Genomic DNA, 25,670 nt, shown 5'->3' with positions numbered 1-25,670 from the left:
ACGACTGCGCCCAGGTCGCGAGGCGCCCTTCGACCAGCAGCGCCCGGGGCGGGTATAAATGGAGCGGTGGCTCCCCCAGCCGCCTCTCTCCGCCCCGGGTCGCCGCAGCCTCTCCCGCTTTCGGGCTCAGTAGCCTGAAGAAAAAAAGAGAAAAAGATAAAAAAAAACTCGAAAACGCTCTAAAATCTGAAAAAAAAAAAGAAAAATAAAGAGAGAAAGAAAAAGCGAATCCTCCTCGGAGAACCCGCGGGGAAGTCACTTTTGCACGCTTCCGGCCTGCCCGCCGCCGCTGCCGCACCTGGGCGTCCGTCGGTCCCTGTCTGTCGGTCCGGTGGTGAGCCGCCCGCGTCCACGCGCCTCCGCGCTGCCGCCGCCGCCCGCGCCGCGTGGCAGCCCCGCGCCCCCGCCCCCCGCGCCGTCCTCCCCGCGCACCACGTGTCCGCGCTGCCCTTCGCGGCCCGGCGTGAAGGCGGCTGCGCGCTCGGCCCCCCAGGCTTGCCGCGCCGACACCGACAAATATTTTGCATCCCTCTTCCCCGGCTGCTGTAATCTTAAACCGCCAGCAGCCCGAGGCCTATATTTAACGAGAAACGCGTACCCCGGAGGCCGCGTGGGCACCGTTTGACTGGCTCTTTAAGAATTTTTGTAATTTGGAGGGAAGTCCCCATTTTAATACATTTATTTTGGAAATTTGGAGCTGAAAATTACAAACTCCCCGGGAGGGCCATATTGTTTTTGAGAGCCTTTTGTCTGCGGTCCTGCAGTCTCGAGCGAGCCGCCCCCGAACTGCTGGGTGCCTCCTGCTTCTGAGCCTACGCCAGCTCTGCCACCTGTGAGCCGCGGCGCGGGCCCCGCTCCGGGAAGATCCCCTTTTGTCCTGTGTGGTCCTTGTAAGAAGTCCTGGCGGGGCTTGGGGTCGTGGGGGCTGGGGAGATGAACGCTGCCGCCAGCAGCTACCCCATGGCCTCCCTGTACGTGGGTGACCTGCACTCGGACGTCACCGAGGCCATGCTGTATGAAAAGTTCAGCCCTGCGGGGCCTGTGCTGTCCATCCGGGTCTGCCGCGATATGATCACCCGCCGCTCCCTGGGTTATGCCTACGTCAACTTCCAGCAGCCGGCCGACGGTGAGTAGAAGCTGTCCACAAATTCTCGGGTACCCAGGGGGGCCTAGGAGCCATCCACCAGGCAGGTCTCTACCCACATGGAGGGGGCACCACGACAGCACCGTTGCCACAGAAGCCATGTGGGGAACCAGGATGCAGGGGTTGAGAACATGGGATCCTGGCATCAGATGACCAGAGTTTGTCTTGTTCCCACCACTTGCTAACTGGGTGACCTTGGGCTAATCAGTGGTGGCAGTGGGGTTGGAACCCAAGGAGACTAAAATGGTTTCAGAAGGAAGTCACCGTCATCCCATGGTGTGTGTGGTCCGGTGGAGCTGGTCTATGAGTCCCTTGGTGAGTGATCATGGGCAGGTGCCCTCATAGGCCTGCCAGAAAGCACAATTGAAATACAATTCTTGCAGAAATTTTAGATTGCAAAACGGCTGCCCCTTCTCCTACCTTTACCCTGGCCTAAGAATCTGTTTGATTTTTGTGCTGATACGCATCTTTCAAGGCAGGTAGGAAGCAGGGGAATAATTCTATGCGCTAAATTTGAGCAGGCACTTGAGTTAGCACCACCAGAGCTTCGTGTGCCAGGCCAGCACCCTGATCTGGGTGTTTGCAGCTGGTGGGGGGCCCGGGGGGGGGGGGAGTTCTCTCTGGATGAGGCCTGGTCTGTGGAAAATGGATTTCAATGTAGTCTGGGGAAGCACAGCTATAGAAATCGCTGGCTGATGGGAATTATCATTTCACCTGTGAACAGTGCTTTACACTTGTCAAAACCCTTTACTTCCTCCCATCTGAAGACTATAGGGCTCCTAAGAAGGAAAAGGGACTGCGGAAGGTTGGAGGCCAGGCTGGGCCTGCCAGTGCAGTGCTCTGTGAACCCACATTGGGCCTTAGCTTGGAGCAGTGGAGTGGAGAGGTATGCCGCAGGCGTGGTGGCAGTGGTGAGGCCTGAGGAAACCTAATCAGGGGCTGCACATGACTCCAGATTAAAAAGGAACAACTGTAGAGATCATTACTGGGAGAAACAAGCCATTCTGTGGCAAAGGATCTCCAGGTCCTTATTATTGTCCCTACTTTGTTTGCTGTCTGTGAAGCACAGAGAATGCCACTTGCCCAGGATGTAGCTGAGACCAGAGGATAGGACTTGTTTGGATACACAAGGCACTCCCATCAATTCAGTGTGCTCTGAGCTGACTTGGTCTGGCCACAGGCACAAAGAAGGTAGCTGAGTGTGGCCTTTTTAGGTGGGAGTAGTGGGTGTGTTGGCTGTTGCCTGCCTTCTTGACGCTTCTGAACAAAAGTCCTGTCACTTATAGTAGCAGAAGCCATTGGTCAGTGTTGTCTGCCAACACATAGCTCTGCAGGCCCTCTCCCTGCTATAAATAAGTGCAGCCCGATTTGTCAGGCTAAGCTGACTTGCCTTCTGCAGCACTGTCTGGAAATAGAAGAGGAGTTGTGTTGAAATGGGTTTCTTCTCTGCTAATTAATGAAACACAACACAAATTGGGGGTCCCAGGCTTTCTATCTTAGCTGGTCATCACAAGCAAACTCCACTGTGCCTGGACCTTTCCTGATTTGGGTTTGCCCCATCTCCCACTTCCTGACCTCCTCCCCTCCCACTCTGAGGAGCGCACCTGAAAAAGATGGAAAAGGTGGTTGGAAATTAGTGAAAAGGAGATACTAGGCTGGCTGGGCAGCTTAGCTTGTGGAGGGGCAGTTAGGGAATTTTGTCCCCTTTTTAAGTGAGACAGTGCCTTGAGGCAGAAAACCTCCCACCCCCCATTCCTTCATGGAGGACATTCCTGGGTAATATTATCATTGCATAAATCAGGGTAAATGGCCACCAGCCCTGGTGAAGAGAATTACTCCTGACTGCATGTGATGATAAATTTTAGCTTCTGGTCCTTTAAATGGTCTCCATGGTGCACACATGGATTTGGTTGGGAAGTTAAGGAACCAAGGCTTTGGATGGAGAATTTGTTTGGACACCAAGGCATTTGAAGGCCTGGAAATCACCAGGTGCAGGGCCTACGTGCACTGTCTACTTAGCAGAAAGATGCTGCAGTTTTATCTTTCTTGTCTCATAATACAAAGAACATTTCTATGTGTGACCATGAATATTTATCTTTTTGGTGATTGAGGCTTTTTATCTGAATCAATTTCTGTTCAGAAACTGAAAATATAAGAAACTGGGCTGAAACCAGGGATAGCACATTTTCAGTCCTAATCACTTGCTCACAGTTTTGTTAATTCTAAATTCTGTACTAGCTCCATGTGTATAGCATAATGGTTAGACAATGGTGTTTCTTCCTTTCTTTTTTTTAATACATTTTTATTGATTTCAGAGAGGAAAGGAAAGAGAGAGAGAGATAGAAACATCAATAATGAGAATCATTGATCAGCTGCCTCCTGCATGCCCCATACTGGGGATCAAGCCCATAACCCAGGCATGTACCCGCAACCCAGGCATGTGCCCTGGCCCGGGAATTGAATCTATGACCTCCTGGTTCATAGGTCGATTATCAGCCACTGAGCCACGTGGGCCGCCCAGGTGGGTGTTAGTTTCTTAATCACTAGTTAGCTGCATCGTTTAACCACCCTGAACATACATTTGTTAATTTTATAAAATGGATAATTTCATTTGTCCCACCTGTCATGGTGAGTGATAGGCTGCAATGTCTTTTATAAATGATAAAAAAGCTTAATCAAATAGGAGGTATAGTAGTCCCCCCTTATTTCCTGTTTTGCTTTCTACACTTTCAGTTACCTGTGGTCAACCGTGGTCCAAAAATATTAAATGGAAAATTCCAGAAATAAACAATTCATAAGTTTTAAATTGCACGCCATTCTGAGGAGCGTGATGAGATCTCCCGCCATCCTGCCCAGGACAAGTTACCCTTTGTCCAGCATATTCATGCTCTGTACACTATCCGCCAGTTGGTCAAGTCACTTAGTAGCTGTCTCAGTTATCAGATCCACGGCAGTAATGCAGTGCTTGTGCTCAAGTAACCCTTATTGTACTTGATAATGGCCCCAAAGCACAAGAGTAGTGATGCCGGCAATTCGGATATGCCAGAGAGAACTGGAAAGTGCTTCATTTAAGTGAAAAGTTGAGTATAGTACAATAAGATATTTTGAGACAGAGAGACCACCTTCTTGTAACTTTCATTGCAGTGTATTGTGAAAACTGTTTCATTTTATTACTAGTTACTGCTAATCTCTTACTGTGCCTAATTTATAAATTAAATTTTGCCATAGGTATGTATGTACAGGAAAAAACATAAGGTTTGGTGCCATCCATGGTTTCTGACATCCACTGTGGGGGGGGGGGGTGTCTTGGAACAAATCCCCCACTACTATGTTATCATTTGATCCTGGTGCCATAAGGCCATTTAGATGATCTTGCCTAACTCCCTTACACAATACCCAACAAGGATGCAGACCTAGAGGGGTTGAGACTTAAGCCATGAAGTAGATTACTTGGCTAGAACTTATTTTACCCTCAGTAGCAACACAGGCTAGAGGCATCTGATGCCCTTTAATTTTAAAAGTTGCCTTTTATCAGAGTTACTACCTTGAAAAGTCCTGGGGTTACCTATTCTTGGGATAGTGGCAGTTACCTACGTGAGGTGTTTTATAGACTCGACTGAAATGTGTTTCTCTTGCAGCTGAGCGGGCCTTGGATACTATGAACTTTGATGTGATTAAGGGAAAGCCAATCCGCATCATGTGGTCTCAAAGGGATCCCTCTTTGAGAAAATCTGGTGTGGGAAACGTCTTCATCAAGAACTTGGACAAATCTATAGATAACAAGGCACTTTATGATACTTTTTCTGCGTTTGGAAACATTCTGTCCTGCAAGGTAAACACTGATTAAATTGCAGCAGAATAACTGTATTCTGAAAACAAGATAAATACTAAATGGGAAACTGCCTGGGTTTTGGGTGCCAGGGCATGTAAATTTTCAGAATTCTGGAAATGGCTCTTAGGCCTAAAAGTTCCCTGTAGATTATCTCTTGCCACAACCTAGCATAACTAGCAGGTGCTTTTGTGTCTTTGTTCTACCCTCTGCCTGAAATATCCTTCCTGTCTTCTAACTTTGGAAAGCATGAAAAGGTTTCTGTTGGGGGCGGGAACCCAGAGCAGTGCCTGTGGTTTCCAGGAAGCTATGTGTAGTCATTTTAGAAGCATAAACTCACCTTCATTTTCTCTGCACCTGTTTATGTGGAGAATTGCTAACAACTTGTGTGGTGGTTGTTTACATGTCTAACCCCACACCAGACTGAAATTCTGTTGCGGGCTTAAAAAATGGTTTGTCTTCCTGCAGCACTGAGTTTTACTCCCAGATCTCAGTGTTTTTAATGAAGAAAACATTTGGATAGAAGCAGCTTAATAGTGGCTACCATTTGTAAATGGAACATTACTGAGTGCCTGATGCTGTGGTGAGGGTTAGAAAAACCTTAATTGCTATGGTCTCCTGCACTTTGCCCCTGGGTGGGCTAAAAGCCTCAGACATGGGAGACCCTGAGTAAGAGACCATATGGTTCTTGAATCTCGGGAGCTGTCCAGTGGCATTAACGTGGCCTGCCTTGTCTTTGACAGGTGGTGTGTGACGAGAACGGCTCTAAGGGTTATGCCTTCGTTCACTTCGAGACCCAAGAGGCTGCAGACAAGGCCATCGAGAAGATGAACGGCATGCTCCTCAATGACCGCAAAGTGTGAGTGTCCCAGTCTGGAGCAACAGCCATCGCATGAGCCAGCCATGGCCCCACCTCGGTATTAACTGACACACACAAGGCGGCTCCTGGTTCTCTCGGCCCAAGTGTGGCCTGCTCCTACCTCTCCACTCCTGGGCTGGTGAGTCTTCCTGCCGAGCCATGGCAGCCCTTGTGACTCGCCAAAGGTGGGCTTCCTGCCCAAGCCATGGCCTGCTGTCTCTCCCTTAAAAGTACATGTCTGGGTTTTATGATCACTGGCACCTGGGCTGGCTGGAAAACAGCTCTAAGCCCACTCTGAGCAGGGGTCTTGGCCAGCGGCAGAGTGGAGAGGGCCCTGGACTTACCAGGAGCTATATATTAGCCATGTGACCTTGGTCTGTCCATGGGGTCACTTGCCAAATTGTCCCCAGATCTCCACTTGGCTAATTTATGACTCAGTAGCCTTTTAACACAGGCTGGCTCCACAGTAATCCTTAATTTGGTTACAATAAAAAAATCTCATCCCATCGCAGAAGACACTATTTATAATAGACCTTGTTGCTTTGGTGTGGTTTATTGCAGAATGGAGATATGGAGATCTTAGCTAAACCATCAGGGAGAGGAGAGGAGAAGAAACAATAAGTCTTGGCTATAATAAACAAAAATCATTTTTGTTCTTTGCGTTGTTGAGCAGACCAGGGGATGGGTTACGTTGATAATGTGTATGTGCAAAGATATCACTAGAGGGAAATCTAAAGATATTCAATGTATGGATATATTCCTATTAAGTATAAACAACAATGAAATGAGTAAAGTGAAAAATTAAAGGTAGTTCACTCCAGCAATTTCACTCCTCAGATTAACCACTGTTAACAGTTTGGTTTGTATCCTTCCAGACCTTTTCTATGCATTTACATAGATGCACAGAAATGGACGTTTAAAAAACATGGTCATCAGGTTTCTTCACGAAGGCAGTGTGATGTGGTAGGAGTAGCCTGGTGTGAGCCAGGAGCCCTGGGGCTGGTCCCTGCAGGACAGTCCTGCTTCTTTTTCTTTCTGTGGGGAGTTGGGCATTTCTGAGCTTGCTTTCTTGGTGGTTGGACTGGGACTTGTGTTTTAACCTCTCCTGTCAGCCTTTAACCTGCATTCCTTTGGGTCCCTGGAAATCATGGTTTGTTCCTCTGGATGATCACTGTTTTTCATGGGTTCCTTTTAGGTTTGTGGGCAGATTCAAGTCTCGGAAAGAGCGGGAAGCCGAGCTTGGGGCCAAAGCCAAGGAGTTCACTAATGTGTATATCAAAAACTTTGGGGAAGAGGTGGATGATGAGAGTCTGAAAGAGCTGTTCAGCCAGTTTGGTGAGTCAGGTCCTTTGGCCCATGTGCCCTCTTTCATAGTCCACCAGACCTGGACTTCATCTGTTCTCAATGAAGAGAAGAGGGCACCTAGACCCAGAAGTAAAACACCTTGCATGACAAAGGTCACAGGGTAGCTAAGAATAGATTCCAGGCCTCAGCTCTTGGCTTTACTTCATCCAAGCTCCAAGGCCATCTCAGCAGCTTGGTCAGAATTAGAAGGCCAGGCACGGTGTCTCTTAGTAGTCCATCTGGGTTCAGCAAGAGGTTGCTTCAAGTGGGCTCCTTGAACTGTGATACAGATGCAACTATGGTACAGATGGTGTTACTAATAGTTCTGTCCTTTGGTAATAGGTAAGACCTTAAGTGTCAAGGTGATGAGAGATCCCACTGGGAAATCCAAAGGCTTTGGCTTTGTGAGTTACGAAAAACACGAGGATGCCAATAAGGTGAGAGTACCACCAGGGTCGGGAAAATTTATAGGAAGTGGCTCCAGAGTGCGGCTAGGGCCTTGGTAACACATAGAATGGAGCTGGAATTATCTAAGTGTCTGGTAGTGATGCACAGTCACTGTGCTCTGGAATGGCCTTAAGGGGTTTTACATGTTACTGTATCAGTTAACTGTTTTCAAAGCACTTGGCACATACCTGTCACTTTAGCTCTTCGGCCTTGCAGGTTGAAAATAGGACAGGTGTTTGTTCCCATTCATAAGCAAGGGAACTATGGGCCAGAGAGTTTGTGATTTGATAATAGGACAACAGCTACCTGTGGGCGAAGCACTGTGCTAGGCCCTCGACATGTATCATTTAGTACACACAAAAGAACTGAATCTAATGACAGCCAGATGATCAAGCCAGGCTCGTGTCTGCTACGCTTGTATTTATACATTTGTGCTATTTTCCCCCCTATGTTATCTGGGCCAATAACCCATCTAAATATTAACCCTGTGTTATTGATGAGGAAGTTTGAATTTGCTTAGTTGACTTCAGAGACAGAGTGAAGTTAGTTTTTAGCCCTATAGGGAAGATTTCTTTCTTGGAATATTTGGTGGGTCTTACAGATCTCCAGAGCAAGGCCCCTGCCTCTGCATCCTGTTTTAAAGATGCATATTTATTTCTTCTTTAGGCTGTGGAAGAGATGAATGGAAAAGAAATCAGTGGGAAAGTCATTTTTGTAGGCCGTGCACAGAAGAAAGTGGAACGGCAGGCCGAGTTAAAACGGAAATTTGAACAGCTAAAGCAAGAGAGAATTAGTCGATATCAGGTGAGAGGTGGTCTTGGCACAGCCTACCAACAAGGAATTTACTATGTGTGTTGGCAGAGCACCCAGATATTTAGCAGGCTTTCTCGGGCACTTGGAGCCTGCTCACCATCATCAGGCTTAAAAGGATATGCCTACCAGATATAGCAGCAATTCTAGAACAGAGACCAAAGAGATTAATTTATTCCTTTAGGGACTCTGTTCCAGAAGCCTCAGTCTTAGTTATGTGGGTTCCTTTTATTTAAATGATACGCATTTGTTTGGAATGGTGGCAGGGAGAGCCCTGCTGGGATGAGTGGTCAACCAGAGCAGCTGGGAGGAGATGATAATAGCATGTGAGTACATGGTGCTCCTATCAGAATCTTAGATCAGTAGTTTCCCAACTTTGAGCCTGCATCCGAATCCCCTGCAGGGCTTGTCAAAACACGATTGCTGCCTCAGCTGGTGTTGCTCGGTTGGGCGGTGTCCCACACACTGAGAGGCTGCCACTTGATTCCCAGTCAGGGCACATGCTCGGGTTGTGGCCTCATCCCTGCTAGGGGGCATGCAGGAGGCAGCTGATCAATGTTTCTCTCTGCTTCTCCCTTCCTTTCTCTCAAATCAGTAAAAACAAACACACATGGGTTGCTGGGCCCCAGAGTTTATTAGGTTTGGATTCTGGCCTGAGAATTTACATTCCAAACAAGTACCCAAAGATGCTGATGCTGCTGGTCTGAGGTCCACACTTTGAGAACCACTGTCTTATGGAATATATTGGGGCGGGGGAGGTGTTAAAGAAAAGACTAACAGTGATTCTTCTGCTGTAGGGGGTGAACCTCTACATTAAGAACTTGGATGACACTATTGATGATGAGAAGTTAAGGAAAGAGTTTTCTCCTTTCGGATCCATCACCAGTGCTAAGGTATTTTATACTGAGATTCTCGGATTGAAGGCAGAAGTTGTAATCATTTAGCAGTTTATTGGCATTGGTTTCATTGACGGAATAGGATCTAAATTGTGTTCATTTCTGAGAGTAGCTACCACATTAATCTAACAAATTCCTCCTGGCATTCAATTAGCCATCTGAGTGTATGCTCTGGAGAATGACAATTCATTAGGTTATTACTGCGCTGTCTTGTCTCCCAAGTCCTGGGGTATGGAGATGAATATGAGTCCCTCACTGCCAACCCCCCAGAGCACCTGAATCTTTCCCATTCTTTGCTGTTGCGTGCTAGTGTGGGGACAGATGGTGCCACAGTAAAGCAGAGGAAATCCAGACGGGTTGTTTTTCATTTGTCTTGCGGCCTGTCTCTACAGCTCTGCCACACTTTCTCCCTGAACAAAGGTATTGTGAGGATTTTAGAGCTGGGGTGAGAATTTCCATCCTGGTCTGAGAAAGAAGGAAAGATGAGTAGGAAGTTTGTTTTTCCATGTTTCGAAATTTGCCTCATTTGCTTGATTTTTCTTTGATAAATCAACTGAGTTAGCAGGATAAGTATGTGAACCCCACTTTAAAGTCAAGGAATTTGAGTCCTTAAGCAAGAGAATGCTAGTTATATCAGGATGGTGTGCTGTGATTTTGGCACGTTAGGAATGTGACAGGGTCTGAAAGTTCTGGGTCATAGCCTGTTGCAGACTCTAGTCCTGCTCAGAGTAGTGCAGCAGGTGTCACAAAGTCCTCTAGGTGATGAGAAAGGAGGCCGGCTGAGCCGGTGAAGACTAGGTGACCCTGTCCTGGCGCTTAGCTTAAGTCACTCACAACCTGGGAGTGTTATCAGTTATAGCAGGGAGGTGACCAGAGACCGCCCTGTGCGGTTTCTCTAGTTCCTCGTCCCTTCCATCTTATCACCCCCTTGACTGGCCTATCAGTGCAAAGAATGCTAGTCTCCTTGCTAATCAGCACAGTAGTCCAGTTGACATTTGCAAGAAGCGAGCAAAAGAACCATATCTTGAAGTTTCATAGGCACCATTTTCATGATCAAGGTGTCTTGATCTTACCTTGTTGGCCCGTTTCATAGGTAGAGAGTTGTTGGGTTAATACACATTCCTTTACTCCCCTTCAGGAGGCTCTCCAGGCACGCACACATTCATATTGCTACCAGTACTTGTGAACAGACAGGCCAGGGAAAGTAATAAAGAACCTTTTCAGGTGGGGAAGAGCCATTTGTGAAAGACTAACTGGGAAAAGACTGCCTGAACCAGTGGACATGTGGCTTTGTAGCTGTTTGCCTCATGGACATTGAGGCTCAGAGGAGAAGTGTTTTGTTAATGCTGTACAGCTTAGAAGTTGCAGAGCCAGGACTAGAATCCAACTGTCCCAGCTGGTCATTTTTCCGCTGTTACTCCCATTGAATAGCAGTCATTGGTTTTAACTCCTTCCCACATGTAGTATTTCCAAAGCATATCCTAACTGTGCTAACAGCTTATTAAAATTTTGTTCACCAAAGTCTTAGGCAGATGAATTCTACAATTACATTGCTTGACATTACCTCCAGATCTCTTGTGGGTAATTAGAGATTGCTGTGCTCCTAGATGTCAGGAAACATCTTTCAGTTCCTGGTTTTTAAACCATTAGCCATTTCATAGTGTTTGGGAATGTTCAAATCTAACCAAGAAAATGCCTAAGTCCTACCCTTAGAAGTTGTGACTCAATTGGTCTGGAACAGGGTGAACAACCCCTCTCCTAGAAATGATTTCTCTTTCAGCAGAACCTAGGTTTTCTGAGTCTTAATAGCTGCTCGGACTTAGAACGCCTTTTTTCTAAAGCTGGTCTTTTTGTAGGTAATGCTGGAGGATGGGAGAAGCAAAGGGTTTGGCTTTGTCTGCTTCTCGTCTCCTGAAGAGGCTACCAAAGCAGTTACTGAGATGAATGGACGCATCGTGGGCTCCAAGCCACTGTATGTCGCCCTGGCCCAGAGGAAGGAAGAGCGAAAGGCTCACCTGACCAACCAGTATATGCAGCGGGTGGCTGGAATGAGAGCACTCCCTGCCAATGCCATCTTAAATCAGTTCCAGCCTGCAGCTGGTGGCTACTTTGTGCCAGCAGTTCCACAGGTGGGTCTGCTGTACATTCATGGCTCCGGAACCTGCCCACTGATGGCGGCTCCTGCAGTGGTCGGGATATCAGAGTTCTAGAACGATAGGGAAGGGTCCTTCAAATAAAATGAAGGAGATTTATCCATGGTCATATGTACAGTGGCAGGGATGAAATAAAATACTCTCCATTAACTGACCTTCTTTTGAGTAGAGAGAGAGCCTCTTCCTGAATTAGCCAAGGCTTGGTAGTGAGATCAGATGCTTCTCTAGTGTGGACTCAGGTCCTTGAAATAAAAATGGCTTGGGTGCTCTCTCTTACAGGCTCAGGGAAGGCCTCCATATTATACACCTAACCAGTTAGCACAGATGAGACCTAATCCACGCTGGCAGCAAGGTGGGAGACCTCAAGGTAGGTGGTGGGAAACGAATTGATTACCCAGGATATATATCCTGGTCTCCCCTGCCTCTCCTTCTTGTCCCACCTCTGAGATGCAGCCTAAGTTCTGGTCCACATCATTCGTTGCTGATGTGCAACTTTTGTCTTTTCACCAGGCTTCCAAGGAATGCCAAGTGCTATACGCCAGTCTGGGCCTCGTCCAACTCTTCGCCATCTGGCTCCAACTGGTAATGCTCCGGCCTCTCGTGGCCTCCCTACTACTGCTCAGAGAGTCGGTGAGCAAACTGGCCTTGAGAAGCATGGCCTGGGGAGGAGGGACCAGGATGACTAGGTTCTGCCCAGGGTTGGTCAGTTTGTTGGCTCATCTCTGAGTCCTGGTTCTGTAATCTTAGCTGTGTGCTTAGGTAGGTCAGAGGGGCAGAGAAACAATTCATTCTAGTAGTGCTGGTTACTTTTAAGAGTCTTTGCTTCTGGTGAGCCATTTGAACAAGGTTAGTGGTAGAAGTTTGTTAGCTGGATGACTAGAGGCAGCCCATTCTTCTGGGTGGAGTTGGGAGAGTTAAGGAAACTTTTTTACAGAGTATGTCCTGTATTCCAAGAGGTGGAAAGAGTTGTATGTTATCTGTTGGCTGCTCCTTGAGAGTAGCAGTAGAGGCCCCATGTGTGATGTGTTTGAACATACTTTGGAATTTCTCCTTCTGTGGGGCGTGGCCAGTTGGACATCTGCCAACACTGATGTGCATTTGCTGGTCTGTTGTAGGGTCTGAGTGCCCGGACCGCTTGGCTATGGACTTTGGTGGGGCTGGTGCCGCCCAGCAAGGGCTGACTGACAGCTGCCAGTCTGGAGGTGGTATTGGATGCACACAGAATGGGGAAAGATGGGATTTGACGGGTCTTTGCCCAGGCTGATGGGCTTTAATTTTACTTGTTCTTTTCCTAAGGTGTTCCCACAGCTGTGCAGAACTTAGCACCTCGCGCTGCTGTGGCTACTGCTGCTCCTCGGGCTGTTGCACCTTACAAGTATGCCTCCAGTGTCCGCAGCCCTCACCCTGCCATACCACCTCTGCAGGTGGGTCCACCAAACACCGCTAAAGGATTTCCCCCGTTCCCGTGCGATTTAAAAGATGCCTTGCTTTGATTCCTTAAATAGGTGTTAAATGCCTGCTCTGTGTCAGGATGCTGTGTCGTATGTGATGACACTGCCCTTGAGGGGCCCTCTAGCGGGCCAGAGGGGGCTTAAGAGTGTTCTTCCTGAAACAGTTCGCTTGGATATGCCCCAGAGGAGACTGCTAGTGCTTCCTGCTTTCCTTTTTACAATATATGTGTGTTCATTCGGCTCACTGAGCTTCCATTTCTCTTTCACCTCCAATGGCTTAGTGGATCCTTAGCTGCTGTGCAAGGTAATCAGTACATTGAGGCAGGAAAGAACTTCATGTCACAGAATTCAGCTTCAGAGGTGTTGAGTTGTGGTGGGGCAGTTGGACCCAGATATTAGGTTGTCTAAGCTGGAACTTGCTATCTCTGGAGATGTGCCACCCAGGCAAGCCACACCGCATCTGGTTTGTTGAAAAGCCCAGTAGCACTTTGCTTGGAGGCGACACACCAGCCTTGTGATCCAGGAGCTGCTTCCTCCTGCTCCATGCCCTTAAAATTGAATATTCCCCAGAACTTGATGCTATGTGAAACATTTTTTGCCTACAAGGCCCTACTTTTAGAGCTCTAACTGGCATTGACCTTGCATGTTGATAGTCCTCAAGTATTTGATACAATAAAAACATTTGGTACAATAAAGGTTATGTGGGATGTAATTATAAATGGTTTGATATGCATACCCTTTGACCGGGTCCTTACTAGGAATTCACTCTAAAGGAAAAAACTAATTTTTAGGAAAAGGCTATACATACACATGTTCACTGTACCTTATTTATTAACAAGGTTTTGAATTCTTGGGTAACCTTGGGTAAACAACCTTAAATAAATCAAAATCATTTGATAGATGGTTGCCAAGCATTGTAGGTTGTTTTATTTCCCTTCCAACAGCATGCTGATCTTAGGGTAGTTGGCTGTGTGTCTGTGCCCACACCACGATTCCTCACCTCACACTCTCCACCCCTTAAGACTGCAGTTAGTTCCTTGACAGCAAAGACAACTACTCCACCTCCTTTTTCACACAGTAGACCTTCAGGTGTTGAACGGTCACGCTCTTGATCACCCTCAAGTGTCTTTTCCTTGGTGCTAACCCGCTGCCTCTCCTGGTTCCCAGGCACCCCAGCCTGCGGTCCATGTGCAGGGGCAGGAGCCCCTGACCGCCTCCATGCTGGCCGCAGCACCCCCCCAGGAACAGAAGCAGATGCTGGGTACGTGCTTGCAGAGGAGGGGGCCAGAGCCTGGTACTGACCTGGACACCAGTGTCCATTCTTTCCTGGGATTCAACCTGGTTTTTACTTGAGTATCTTCCCGTAGGCGAACGTTTGTTCCCTCTCATCCAAACCATGCATTCGAACCTGGCTGGAAAGATTACGGGAATGCTTCTAGAGATCGACAACTCCGAGCTGCTGCACATGCTGGAGTCCCCCGAGTCTCTCCGCTCCAAGGTGAGCATGGTGGTCTCAGCTGCGGATGATGACCGGTGGCCTCGGACCCCCACATGTGGCAGAGAGAAGGGGCCGCTGTGGTGTGGGTATTTGAGAAAGCAGCACCAGGAGAAACCATCACTGGACCTGGGCATATCAGGGAGGAGTGGAGGGGCTCTGCTTAGATGTCACTGACCACCTGGAGATTTCTCACAGGTGGATGAAGCTGTGGCAGTTCTACAGGCTCATCATGCCAAGAAAGAAGCTGCCCAGAAGGTGGGCACTGTTGCTGCTGCTACCTCTTAGGCAAGGAAAAAACGTACGTTTGACTATTTTTTGTTTTCTTGATAGTTTTGACTTGTGAATATCTTCCTAAAATATTAGGGACAATATGTAGAGCCAGTTAACTTGGGGATGCTGCCATCTGGGTTTTTTTTTAATCATCTGGATGAATTAACATGGAGGAAAGAGTACAGGTTATAAATTACAAGGAGCAAACAACAGTTTTCTCAAAAGAGCACCTAGTTGGAAGTTCTATGTAGCTTATTATCCTTTCCTGATGGTTATAAGCAGATTTTCTTAAGAATCACATTTTGGTTTGGAATGATGACTATACAGGTAGTCATCATCAGCTCTCTCAGACTCATTTCTATGACCATCTTTCTGGTTTGAGATTGGTGAGGGTCAGCTGTGTGTATAGCTACTGCTTAGCTCTGGAAACACAGTAGGCACAGGCCTTGGTGTCAAAATGGAAGAGACAGACACACACCTGACTATAATTACAGCATGTGTTCCAGTCGACTTCTGGACTTGGGGGCCATGGTCCCTGTCTGCAGGGGATGGTGAGTGAAGCTTAACTAGGACCTCTGACAAAGGCTGATAAAGGAGAGAACCAAATGAGCAGAGGCACAGTCAAGGAAAGTGCAGGTGGTAAGGGCTAGAGCTGGTATGATGTTTGGGGTTGATTCAACATAGCCATGGCTCCTTGGCTTGTCATTTGGAATTTAAGCAAGAGAACCATAAAACTGTAGAAGTTTTTAATACAGTGTGGCTTAGAAGGAGGGGGTGTGTAAGAGTTTACAGACTAGTTATCCTCAAGGTCCGTGGTTCTAAACTAGGTGTGCCCCTTCAGAGGACATTTGTCAATGTCAGGAGACATTTCTGGTTCTCCTAACTGGGAATGTGTCACTGGCATCTAGTGGGTATGGGCCAGGGATGCTGCTAAACATTCTACACTGCACAGGATAGCCCCAGCAGAATTTTATCCAGGCCAAAATGTGAGCACTGAGGTTGAGAAACCCTGCTCTGTAATACCTTTTATCAGCCAGAGATTTCAGTGAATCTCGGGTTCTTTTATTTATGTTGGTGCCTTTCTTTTCAGGATTCAAAAGCCAAATAACCCCTCATGAAATTCAGCTCAAGGTTTGAAGACTTCCTAGCTTGTCCTATGGACCTCAACACTAAGAACCACAAATTGCAAATTTAATAGGTCATTTTGTATCAAAAGGTCAATTATGAAGCACCTAGAATTTTTCAATTAAAAAAATATATTCTCTGGGTTCTGCTACGGCTCAGACAGTGTTAACTTTTTTTTTTTTCCTGTTGTGGGTTTTGATCTTTCCCCCTCCCCCAGAAATTGGTTTTATTTGATGTATCCAAGTCTTTAAGTTTCTCAATAAAGAAAAAACTCCATAAAACTGCCTATCTTGTGTTGTACTCTGATCACAGTTTTATTCTACAAATCTCTTTCACTGGAAGTAATTTTAGGATGTAAATAGGGTCAAGTGAAGTTCTGTATAGCTTATTCTTTCCTGCAGTTATAAGCAGGCTATTTTGGGTTAGCTAGGTGTGCATAACTGTCCCATTTCTTTATGTTATGGGAGGACTTTATAATTGCTCCATTTAACTTAAGGGAACAGGCATCTGATCAAAGCTGGCCTTGGATCTGATATAGGGGTGGCATGTTTCTGAAGGACATGAGATATGCAGAACCTGGCCCCTCCCTCCATGACGTGCTGGTGGGATCCCATTTCTCTTCTACAACAGTCCTGCATGCAGGTCAGCAGGTCCAGTTCCCCAAATTCTGCAACTGGGGGTTTCCCCTGGCAGTGGTAAAGGCTTGGGAAGAGGTCTGAGTGGCAACAGCAAACAGTTGCTCAAATCCTAAGTGTTTTGTGGTTCCTTTAGTCCTCAAAACAATCATATCTGGCCAAGGCTAACAGTCTACGTGCCCTCCTTGTCCTCCATGAACCCTCCCTTTTTTCTTTCATTGAGCTTGGCAGGCTCACCCACGTGATCCCATTCCTTGGAATGTTCTTCCGTTTTGGTCGGCTCCCCCTTTTCCTTAAGGCCTGGCCCAATTTACGGTATATTCTCCCATTTCCTGACGACCGTGGTAACGCGGCTATGTATTTGCGTTTTCAATTTGCGCCCCTCCAGCCCCCAACTGTGCAACTGCAGAACCTGGTTGGTGCAGGCTTCAGCGCTAGAGGATTAGGGGCGGGGTCTGGGAGTGGGCTTCCGGCGGAAGAACCAGTGGGCAAGATGGCTGACACCGCGGGGTGCCTGCGTGGCGGTGACACCGGTCTTGAACGTGACAGCGGTCTTTTGAACCGAGGTTGTGGTTGGCCCGTGGCGGCACGTGGCGGCACGCAGCCGCACAAAGCGGCCAGCCCGGGTGTGCTCATGATCTACGTGGTGGCGGCACGTAGCGGTCAGGGTCCGGTCTCATGGGGTTTACCCCCCCAGTTCGAATGGTGCTCACGATCTACGTGGCGGCCAAGGCCCGGTCTCATGGGTTTTACCTGCGCAGTCTGAAAGGTGCTCGCGATCTACGCGGCACGTAGCAGCCAGAGCCCTGTCACTTACGGGTTTTACCCGCGCAGTTTGGTACTTGGTACTGGCGATCTACTGATCTACGTGGCGGCACGTAGCCGTCAGGGCCCAGTCTCATGGGGTTTTACCCGCGCAGTTTGAAAGGTGCTCGCGATCTATGCGGCGGCACGTAGCGGGCTGGGCTCGGTCTCATGGGGTTTTACCCGTGCAGTTTGAAAGGTGCTTGCGATCTACGCGGCGACACGTAGCGGCCAGGGCTCGGTCTCTTACGGGTTTTACCCGTGCAGTTTGAAAGGTGCTTGCGATCTACGTGGCGGCACGTAGCGGGTAGGGCCGGGTCTCATGGGGTTTTACCCGCGCAGTTTGAAAGGTGCTCGCGATCTGCACGTAGCGGCCAGGGCTCGGTCTCTTACGGGTTTTACCCGCGCAGTTTGAAAGGTGCTCGCGATCTGCACGTAGCGGCCAGGGCTCGGTCTCTTACGGGTTTTACCCGCGCAGTTTGAAAGGTGCTCGCGATCTACGTAGCGGCCAGGGCTCGGTCTCTTACGGGTTTTACCCGTGCAGTTTGAACGGTGCTCGCGATCAACGTGGCGGCACGTAGCGGTCAGGGCCCGGTCTCGTGGGGTTTTACCCGCGCAGTTTGAACGGTGCTTGCGATCTACGTGGCGGCACGTAGTGGTCAGGGCCGGTTCTTGTGGGGTTTTACCCGCGCAGTTTGAACGGTGCTTGCGATCTACTTGGCGGAACGTAGCGGCCAGGGCCAGGTGTCATGGGGCTTTATCCCTGCAATTTGAACGGTGCTCACGACCTGATGGCTCCATTGGACCTAGCGCTGCCCAGAGTCCTTTTGCCTCTGACCCTAGACCCAGAACAATGGTGAGATCTGTTATTGGGACTTTGGTCAGCATCCCAAACTCTCAGCCCTGGCTCCTTAGATGAGGCATTTCCGAATAGTTAGGGAATTATGGAAACAGCCTCACCACTGGTTGGTGAGCAGGTGATGCGGTTGTCTGATTGATTGCTGAGGAGGGTCGGGCTGGGGTTTTCCGGAAATGACCACTCCATCCGCAAAGATGAGGGCAAACATCCTGGATGTGTTGAGGCCAGAGCTAGGTTTGAAAGGTCAAGAGTTAGGCTCCAAGGTGGGAGCAAGGCGCTGGCCTACATGGAGAGCAAGAAGAGCAAAAGCCCAGAGGGGTGAAGTAAGTCTAGCACTTGGGGGCAAATAATTTGGACTGAGGAAGCGGAGGAGACAAGACTAGAGAGGTGGGCAGGGTTCAGGTTTTGAAGGTCTTATATGCCAAGCTAAGGAATTTGGACCTGTCCTATGGGCATTGGTGAACTTTAGGGCAATATTAAGCAGGACAGTGCTGTAATCAGACTTGTGCTTTCTTGGAATCATTCTAGTCCCTGTACAGAGGAAGGAGAAATGAGGTGTTGAGCTCATTTAGAAGGTGTCAGAGGGACTAGATGTAGGGCTGAAGATGGGTGGGGAGAAGTCATTTTGTGTACCAAAAAGACTGTAGGACTCCTCCTTTTCCAGCCTTTGACTATCTTGCTAGCACATTGTTACTGCCGCTATACCAAGAGTATGGGGGACATTAGTTCAGAAGGAGCTTGGTGCCTTTGTAGGTGGGCCGGCAGAGGAGGTGGATGGCAAAGTTCTTTATGCAGCATTTATTCCTTTTGGAGACATCACAGATAATTCAGATTCCACTGGAATATGGAACAGATGAGTCTTATCAATGTCTCTCATGTTTAGATTCCTAATGAGAATCCAGCTCTGCCACTAACTTTGTGTGTGACTCTTAAACTCTCTGAGCCTTAAGTTCTTCAGGGAAAAGCTTGAGAAAAACATTAAGTCATGTGTATTCAGTATAATTTGGTATGTAATGAAGTTAAGGAGGATGTCACTGATCTTGGTGATGGAAAGGAATGGTCTAAGGATCATGAAGCCAAGATGGTGGGATGGCTGTGGGCTGAAATGTACAGAGATTGACAATTTGTCAGTTTTGAAGAAAGGTTTTCTCCACATTGGAACCATTTGAGGCCTATGATTTCTGATTATTTAACATATAAACTGTATAGTAAGAATCAGTAAGAAGATGGTCTTTGAAAAGTCTGGTTATTGTCTAACACCACCTGCTGGGTAGCTGAAACCTACCACATCTTCTGGCCAGATTTCCCTTCTTGGTAGCTGTGCTTTCAATATGTTTTTTGTTTGTTTGTTTTTTCATTTTAGAGCGAGAGGAAGAAGAGGGAAAGAGAAACATCGGTCAGCTATGAGGGCCGATCCCGCAACCTTGGGCATGTGTTCTGACGGGGAACCAAAGTGGCAACCTGTAGGTGCACAAGAGGATGCCCAACCAACTGAGCCACACTGGCCAGGGCATTGGCAGCTGTACTTTTAAAAAGCAGAGGGAAGCTCAGCCTCAACAGTGGAGCCTTGGCCTCTGCTCACCTGGGTGAGTTTTCCTTCAGTTGGTATCACAGTTACAGTGCCATGGTTCTAGTTGATCCTTGGTTATTTTTTAAGATAAGAGTTTTAGACCCAGCTCTGCCACTAACTTTGTGTGTGACTCTTAAAGTCTTTGAGCCTTAAGTTCTTCAGTTCTTTTATTTTTATTTTTATATGAGCATTTATTCCAATAATGCTGGCAGTATGGGAGAGCAGCAAGTCATCCATAAAAATCTCTCAATTCTTTTAAAAAATATACATATTTTTTATTGATTTCAGAGAAGAAAGGAGGAAGAGATAGAAACACCAATGATGAGAGAGGCTCAAGCCCACAACCCAGGCATATGCCCTGACTGGGAATTGAATCTTGATCTTCTGGTTCATAGGTTGATGTTCAACCACTGACCCACACCAGCTGGGCAAGTTCTTCAATTCTTAAATAAAATGGTAAGGCTGGCTTTGGGGGCCTTTCTACCCCTGCAATATATAAATTAGTAACTCCTATTGTTCTTGCTCTCCGTCAACTAAAATAGCTCTGCTCCCTTCTTAAGTAGTCACCTAACTCAGTGGTGAGGTCAGTGCTCTGTATATAGTTAATACTCAATTGATAGATCACCATTTTTTCCTACTTTCTATGTCTTGTAAACAAAGGTTATCAAAATGCTTGGAAGTAACTTGAAGGCTTAAATTGTGTAGTGGTAGACTTGGATACTACAAAGCTTAAAGTTTTTAGCTATATTGACATAAACAAAATTAATATTTCTGGAAGCATTGTTAACTAAACCAAGAAAAATCTGAAAATTTGACTTTCACTTTTTAAATGATATCAGGACATGCCCTGCTTCCTCCTCTTGCCCCCATAATTAACTACCATATTCTCTTGCCCACATAATTAACTACCTATCTCTGCTATTGTAGAAAAGCACCAAGGATTTGCTGTTGTTGAATTGGAGTTGGCAGAGTTAAGTTTCACTGTTCACTATTTGACTAGTGTTACTGTTGTCATTGGTTACAAAAGGTGCCACTCTCCATTTGGGTGGGTAGAGTAGATTCCTGGGCTGCCATAAAAAATTACCACAAACATAATGACTTAAAACAATAGAAATTTATTCTCACAGCTTTGGAGGCTAGAAATATGAAATCAAAGTATTGGCAGAGCCATGCTCTCCCTGATTATTCTAGGAAAAATTCTTTCCTTCCTGGCTTCTGGTGGCTCCTGGCAATCCTTGGCACTCTTTGGCTTGTAACTACATCACTCCAATATCTGCCCCAGTCTTCACATGGCCTTCTTCTCTGTATGTATCTGTCTTCTCCCTTAAAAAAAAATTATTTTGCGTGAGAGAGAAACATTGATATGAGAGTGAAACATCAATCAACTGCCTTCTATATGCCCCCTACCATGGATCAAGCCTGCAACCCAAGCATGTGCTCTGACAGGGAATAGAACCGGCAACCTTTCCGGCACTGGATAATGCCCAACCAACTGAGCCACATCAGCCAGGGTTTTACCTTCTCTTCTTATAAGGACTCCACTCATTGGCTTTAGGGCCCACCCTAGTCCAGTATGACCTCATCTTAACTAATTGCACCTGCAAAGACCCTAATTCTAAACAGGGACACATTCAGAGGTACATTTGAAATTTGGCTTGTGGTGACAGTTGCCCAGAGGTAGGAAATTCTGGCTAAAAGTTCCCCTCATGTTGTCAGAATGTGGAAGACAGGTCCTGCAGAGCTCTGAGCCTTCTGACCTAGCATTTCTAGTTCCTGTTTCCTGTGTGTATTCTCTGTTTCCATCTGGGAACAGGGCTGTATACCACCAGCTCTAACAAGCAGTTAATATATGTTCTTTGTTAAATATATACATACAATCCAGGCAGTTAGGAAGGGAAAATATGTCTTTTCTCCTGTGCTTGAGTTACTGAATTTATTTAAGTGCTAACTACAAGAAGAGCTGAACTGCAGATATGAGTTTTGGGGAGGGGGCTGGTACTGCAGCAGCTACTGATGGCGGGCTGAGAACCTTAGCTGCTTACCGACGCTGTTCCTGGTGCTTATTCACTGTACACAGGACCCTCGTGTGCAGCCTGTGTTTCTAGTTTCCATAGTCACAGTTATATAGGAAGCAAAGTTGTCATCATTTATAAGTGTTCACTATGAACTATTTATAAAATTAATTCTTATTCAGATATCCCCCATTTAACATTTGAATAAGTACCAGCCATCTTTGTTGACCAATTTTTCCCTGACTGTTCTGTATCTACATTGGAGGTCAGGAAACTACAGACGATGGGCCAGCGCCATCTGCAGCCTGTTTTTGTATGGCCTGTGAGCGAAATGGTTTTTATATTTTTAAAAGTTTGGGTGTGGATGTGACCCGCGCCCCTTCCCAGGTGCGCGGCTGGATGGTGGCAGAAGCCGCCATTGTTCTACCCAGGGAAGTCAGCCTGGTGGCACTGGCGCCCTGGCGCCGCTTAGTGGCCGTCACTGGAGACACTCCCTCCGCCGCCCCCTCCTCCCAGCGGTTGCGGAGTGAGGCTGACAAGGGGGAGCTGGGAGCCCCTCTCCTCCCTCCCTCTCTTCCCGGCAGCCGCGTCAACGGCCGATCCGGGTTCCGGCGCGGCAGCCGCGTCAACGGTGGATCCGGGTTCCGGCGCAGCAGCCGCGTCAACTGCGGATCCCGGCTTGGCAGCTGCGTCAACGGCCAATCCGGGCTCCGGGACAGCAGCCGCGTCAACTGCGGATCCCGGCTTGGCTGCTGCGTCAACGGCCGATCCGGGCTCCGGGACAGCAGCCGCGTCAACTGCGGATCCCGGCTTGGCAGCTGCGTCAACGGCCGATCCGGGCTCTGGGACAGCAGCCGCGTCAACTGAGAATCCCGGCTTGGCAGCTGCGTCAACGGCCGATCCGGCTCCGGCGCCGCAGCCGCATCAGCAGCGGATCCCCGCTTGGCAGCTGCGTCAACAGCCGATCCGGCTCCGGCGCGGCAGCCGTGTCAACAGCGGATCCCGGCTTGACAGCTGCGTCAACAGCCGATCCGGCTCCGGCGCGGCAGCCGTGTCAACAGCGGATCCCGGCTTGGCAGCTGCGTCAACGCCGACCCCGGCTCCGGCTCCAGCATCAGCGGCGGATCTCAGCTCGGCAGCTGCGTCAACAGCGGATCCCGGCTCCGATGCGCTGGGCCTGAGGCTGTCTGCCCGGCCCTTTCTCGCTTCCCTTGACTCTCCCACGGCATCTTGCGCCCCCAGCGACTTACGCCCCAGCGTCATGCGGCGATCGCCTGTGACAGGAGGGAAGATGGCCGAAAGGAGCTGGCTGGACGAGCTTGCGGAAGGGATCGACATGTGGTATATGTGGCTGGAAAAAAGGCTCGGTCATTGGATGGCCGAGCTGGGCATCGACACGAGTCCGCCGGCGCAGCTGCGGTACCGGTGCTGGTTGACCCTGCTGGGCTGGAACTTTCTCGTGCTGATGGTGGTCTTTCTGCTGGGCTATGGCTGGGTCGCGATGTGCTCCTGGGCCGCGTCGTACGCCAGCGAACCGCAGGACCGCAAGAAGCGGAGGAGCCCGCCCCGCCGGCGGGAGGAGACCGGAAGCGCTGGCATCCGCAAGAAGCGGAGGATCTACTGTCGGGAGTTGGCACCGGCGCCGCCGTTGTCCGTGGCCTACAACCTGGCTGTGCTGAAGAGCCTCCGGATCGAAGAGGAGAAGAGGACCGGCAAGAAACTGCCCAACTTCAGAGACTTGTATAGAGAGAGACATCCTTGTGGGAGATCAGTACCAACCGCTTACATTTCATACACGGCCGGACCAGGAATCAGACCTGCAACCAACGCATGTGCCCCGACTGGAAATCAAACCAGCAACCCTTTGATGCACAGGATGGCACTCAACCAACGGGATAACTACGACGACCTAGAAACCTTTTATATTTGGATTAGGCCAAATGGGCGGGTTGCTGAAGTGTCTGAGATGCAAGTTGCCCGATTTCCTCGAACACCAACGCAACCATTAGACGCGGATATGAAAAATGAAGAGTCGAAGGAATCAACGTCAGATGCTAAAGCAGTGCAAAACAGTTTATGCCATGATGGGAAAGAAGTTGATGAAGGAGCCTTAAAGCAACGTAAACCTGATAAGGTGTAGACTGGTTCTGGTTCATTGGATTCAACTATCCCTGGGATAGGAAATACCATCATAGTTACCACCAAGCAATTTACAACTGCATCATTTCATATTGGCTCCAAGAAGAATAAAGGTGAATCTCATCTAAATGTTTGAGTTGGCAACTTTAAGTCTGGAAAAGGAGATCCTAAACTTCAGGTTTCTTCAGGATTAAATGAAAACCTCAGTATAAATGGAGGAGACTGCAATGAAAAGTCTATAAAACACACCTCTCATAAGTGCAGGTGAAGAGAAGTGGAACTCTGTTTCATCTACTTCTGCAGGCAAGAGGAAAATTGAGCCATCTGCTTGGGGACAAGACACTGGAGATGCTAATGCGAATGGAAAAGACTATGGAAGGACTTGGAGTGACCAATATTTTCTGTCATTGCTGCTTGGTCTAGTGTGGATAGGAGAATGAATATCTCTGAACAGAATTCTGCTTCTTTTTGCATCTCTCATACTTAACTCTGCTGTTTCTGGGTCTACTGCTGAGCCAGTTTCTCAGTCTACTACTACTGTTGATCAAAAAGTTTCAGGTGATGATAAAGAAAAGGGAGAGGGTGTTCTTTCAACTGGGAAATCTAAAAAGAAAAAGAAGAAGCAAGGTGACGATGACTCCCCTTCACACGACCCAGAAGAATTAGAAAAAGAGATTAGAGAAGAGCTTCTAGTGAATACATCTAAAGTCCATCCAAAATAGGAAAAAGCTTTTTCTTAGAAAACCATAAGCACTAGAGATCCAGTAGAAGCACTGGTCAAAAATAACCATCCTGTGAAGACTCTTCCACCTGCTGTTTCTACCTAGCCATTTGTTATTTTATAAAGTGATTCTGACAAGAGCTTTTCCCAAGTGGCACCGATGCTACAAGAGTCAGCTAAATCCAAGTCAAATACTAAGTAAAATAGTGTGCCTCCTTCACAAACCAAGTTTGAAACTAGCTAGGAATCTCCCAAACAAATAAAAAAGAAGAAAAAAGCCAGGCGGGAAACATGAATTTTCTTTTTCTGAATAGGACATGTGTTTGCAGACACTGTCTTGAAGATTATGCTGTGTATGCAATAATTTGTGAACATGTATAGAGTTATATAAATTTAAACCAGTTTTAAAACTGAACCATCATAAAAATGGAATCAAAGGGAAGTTAATTTATGAAATTAAGAGGTCAGAAGAATATACTATAGACAGTCCTTGGGTTATGTCGGACTTGACGTATGTCGTTTTGTGGTTACGTCGCCATCTCCCATTTATTTATAAAAAAAAAATGTTCTGTCATTTCTACGTATGTACATATGTGCTTTGTTTTTTATTATTTATTTACCACAGTAAAGGTCAGGAATTGTTATCTTTTAAATTTCTTTTACTGTTTTACTTCATTACTGCTGTGTATGTGCTCCATGTGAGTGACATAGGTGCTTATGTAGGTGGGTTCCGACTTACAGCGAAAATTGTGTTATGTCGCACTGTAGGAACGGATCTCCGACGTAACCCGAGGACCTACTGTACATTGCTGGAAGACACTTGGGAAAGTCTTTTTAATTTAATGAGGACATTCGTAATTCAAGAATATTATCCTGGTTTTACAACAGTGCCCTGTCTGCAACAGATTGTGCCCTATCTCATCTGCAACTGAGGACTAAAGGGTTCTGATTAGAGAGAGGGTTGCCTACACTTCTTGGACTTCATGCATGAACTTATATCATTTGAATCTGTTTTATGCTTAAAGTGCTTTGATCAAATGCATAATCTGTCCTATCTTTACATATTTGTTGGTAGCAATTTGTATTAAAGGAATCACAAGTGTG

At 47.5% G+C, this 25,670-nt stretch overlaps 1 protein-coding gene and 1 pseudogene across 7 annotated transcripts; both read left to right on the top strand.

Annotated features, from left to right (window-relative positions):
- On the top strand, positions 1–25,670 carry PABPC4 (poly(A) binding protein cytoplasmic 4). 6 transcript variants are annotated; one of them, XR_013959846.1, is made up of 17 exons: positions 39–1,126; positions 4,783–4,976; positions 5,717–5,832; positions 7,028–7,167; positions 7,519–7,613; positions 8,290–8,427; positions 9,231–9,326; positions 11,186–11,458; positions 11,762–11,849; positions 11,993–12,112; positions 12,598–12,684; positions 12,779–12,906; positions 14,101–14,194; positions 14,301–14,431; positions 19,488–19,710; positions 19,983–20,150; positions 25,335–25,670. XR_013959846.1 is itself a non-coding variant. In XM_080654422.1 (16 exons), exons 1-15 carry the CDS (start codon positions 934–936, stop codon positions 14,714–14,716), a joined length of 1,983 nt encoding a protein of 660 aa, XP_080510548.1. In that variant the 5' UTR covers positions 39–933; the 3' UTR covers positions 14,717–14,729; positions 15,792–16,113. The 6 variants fall into 6 exon arrangements, 4 of the variants coding, with proteins under 4 accessions (XP_080510550.1, XP_080510551.1, XP_080510548.1 ...); XR_013959845.1 differs by lacking the exon at positions 12,598–12,684; XM_080654422.1 differs by lacking the exons at positions 19,488–19,710; positions 19,983–20,150; positions 25,335–25,670 and adding exons at positions 14,627–14,729; positions 15,792–16,113.
- LOC308240942 (protein LYRIC-like) lies at positions 22,195–24,428 on the top strand (annotated as a pseudogene). The gene has a single exon. The product of its transcript is annotated as a protein LYRIC-like (transcript).

The sequence above is a fragment of the Plecotus auritus genome, assembly GCF_963455305.1.
Source record: "Plecotus auritus genome assembly, chromosome: 2".
NCBI lineage: Eukaryota > Metazoa > Chordata > Mammalia > Chiroptera > Vespertilionidae > Plecotus > Plecotus auritus.
The sequence above is the reverse complement of the archived record's forward strand: the minus strand, read 5'-3'. Positions and strand labels throughout refer to the sequence as shown.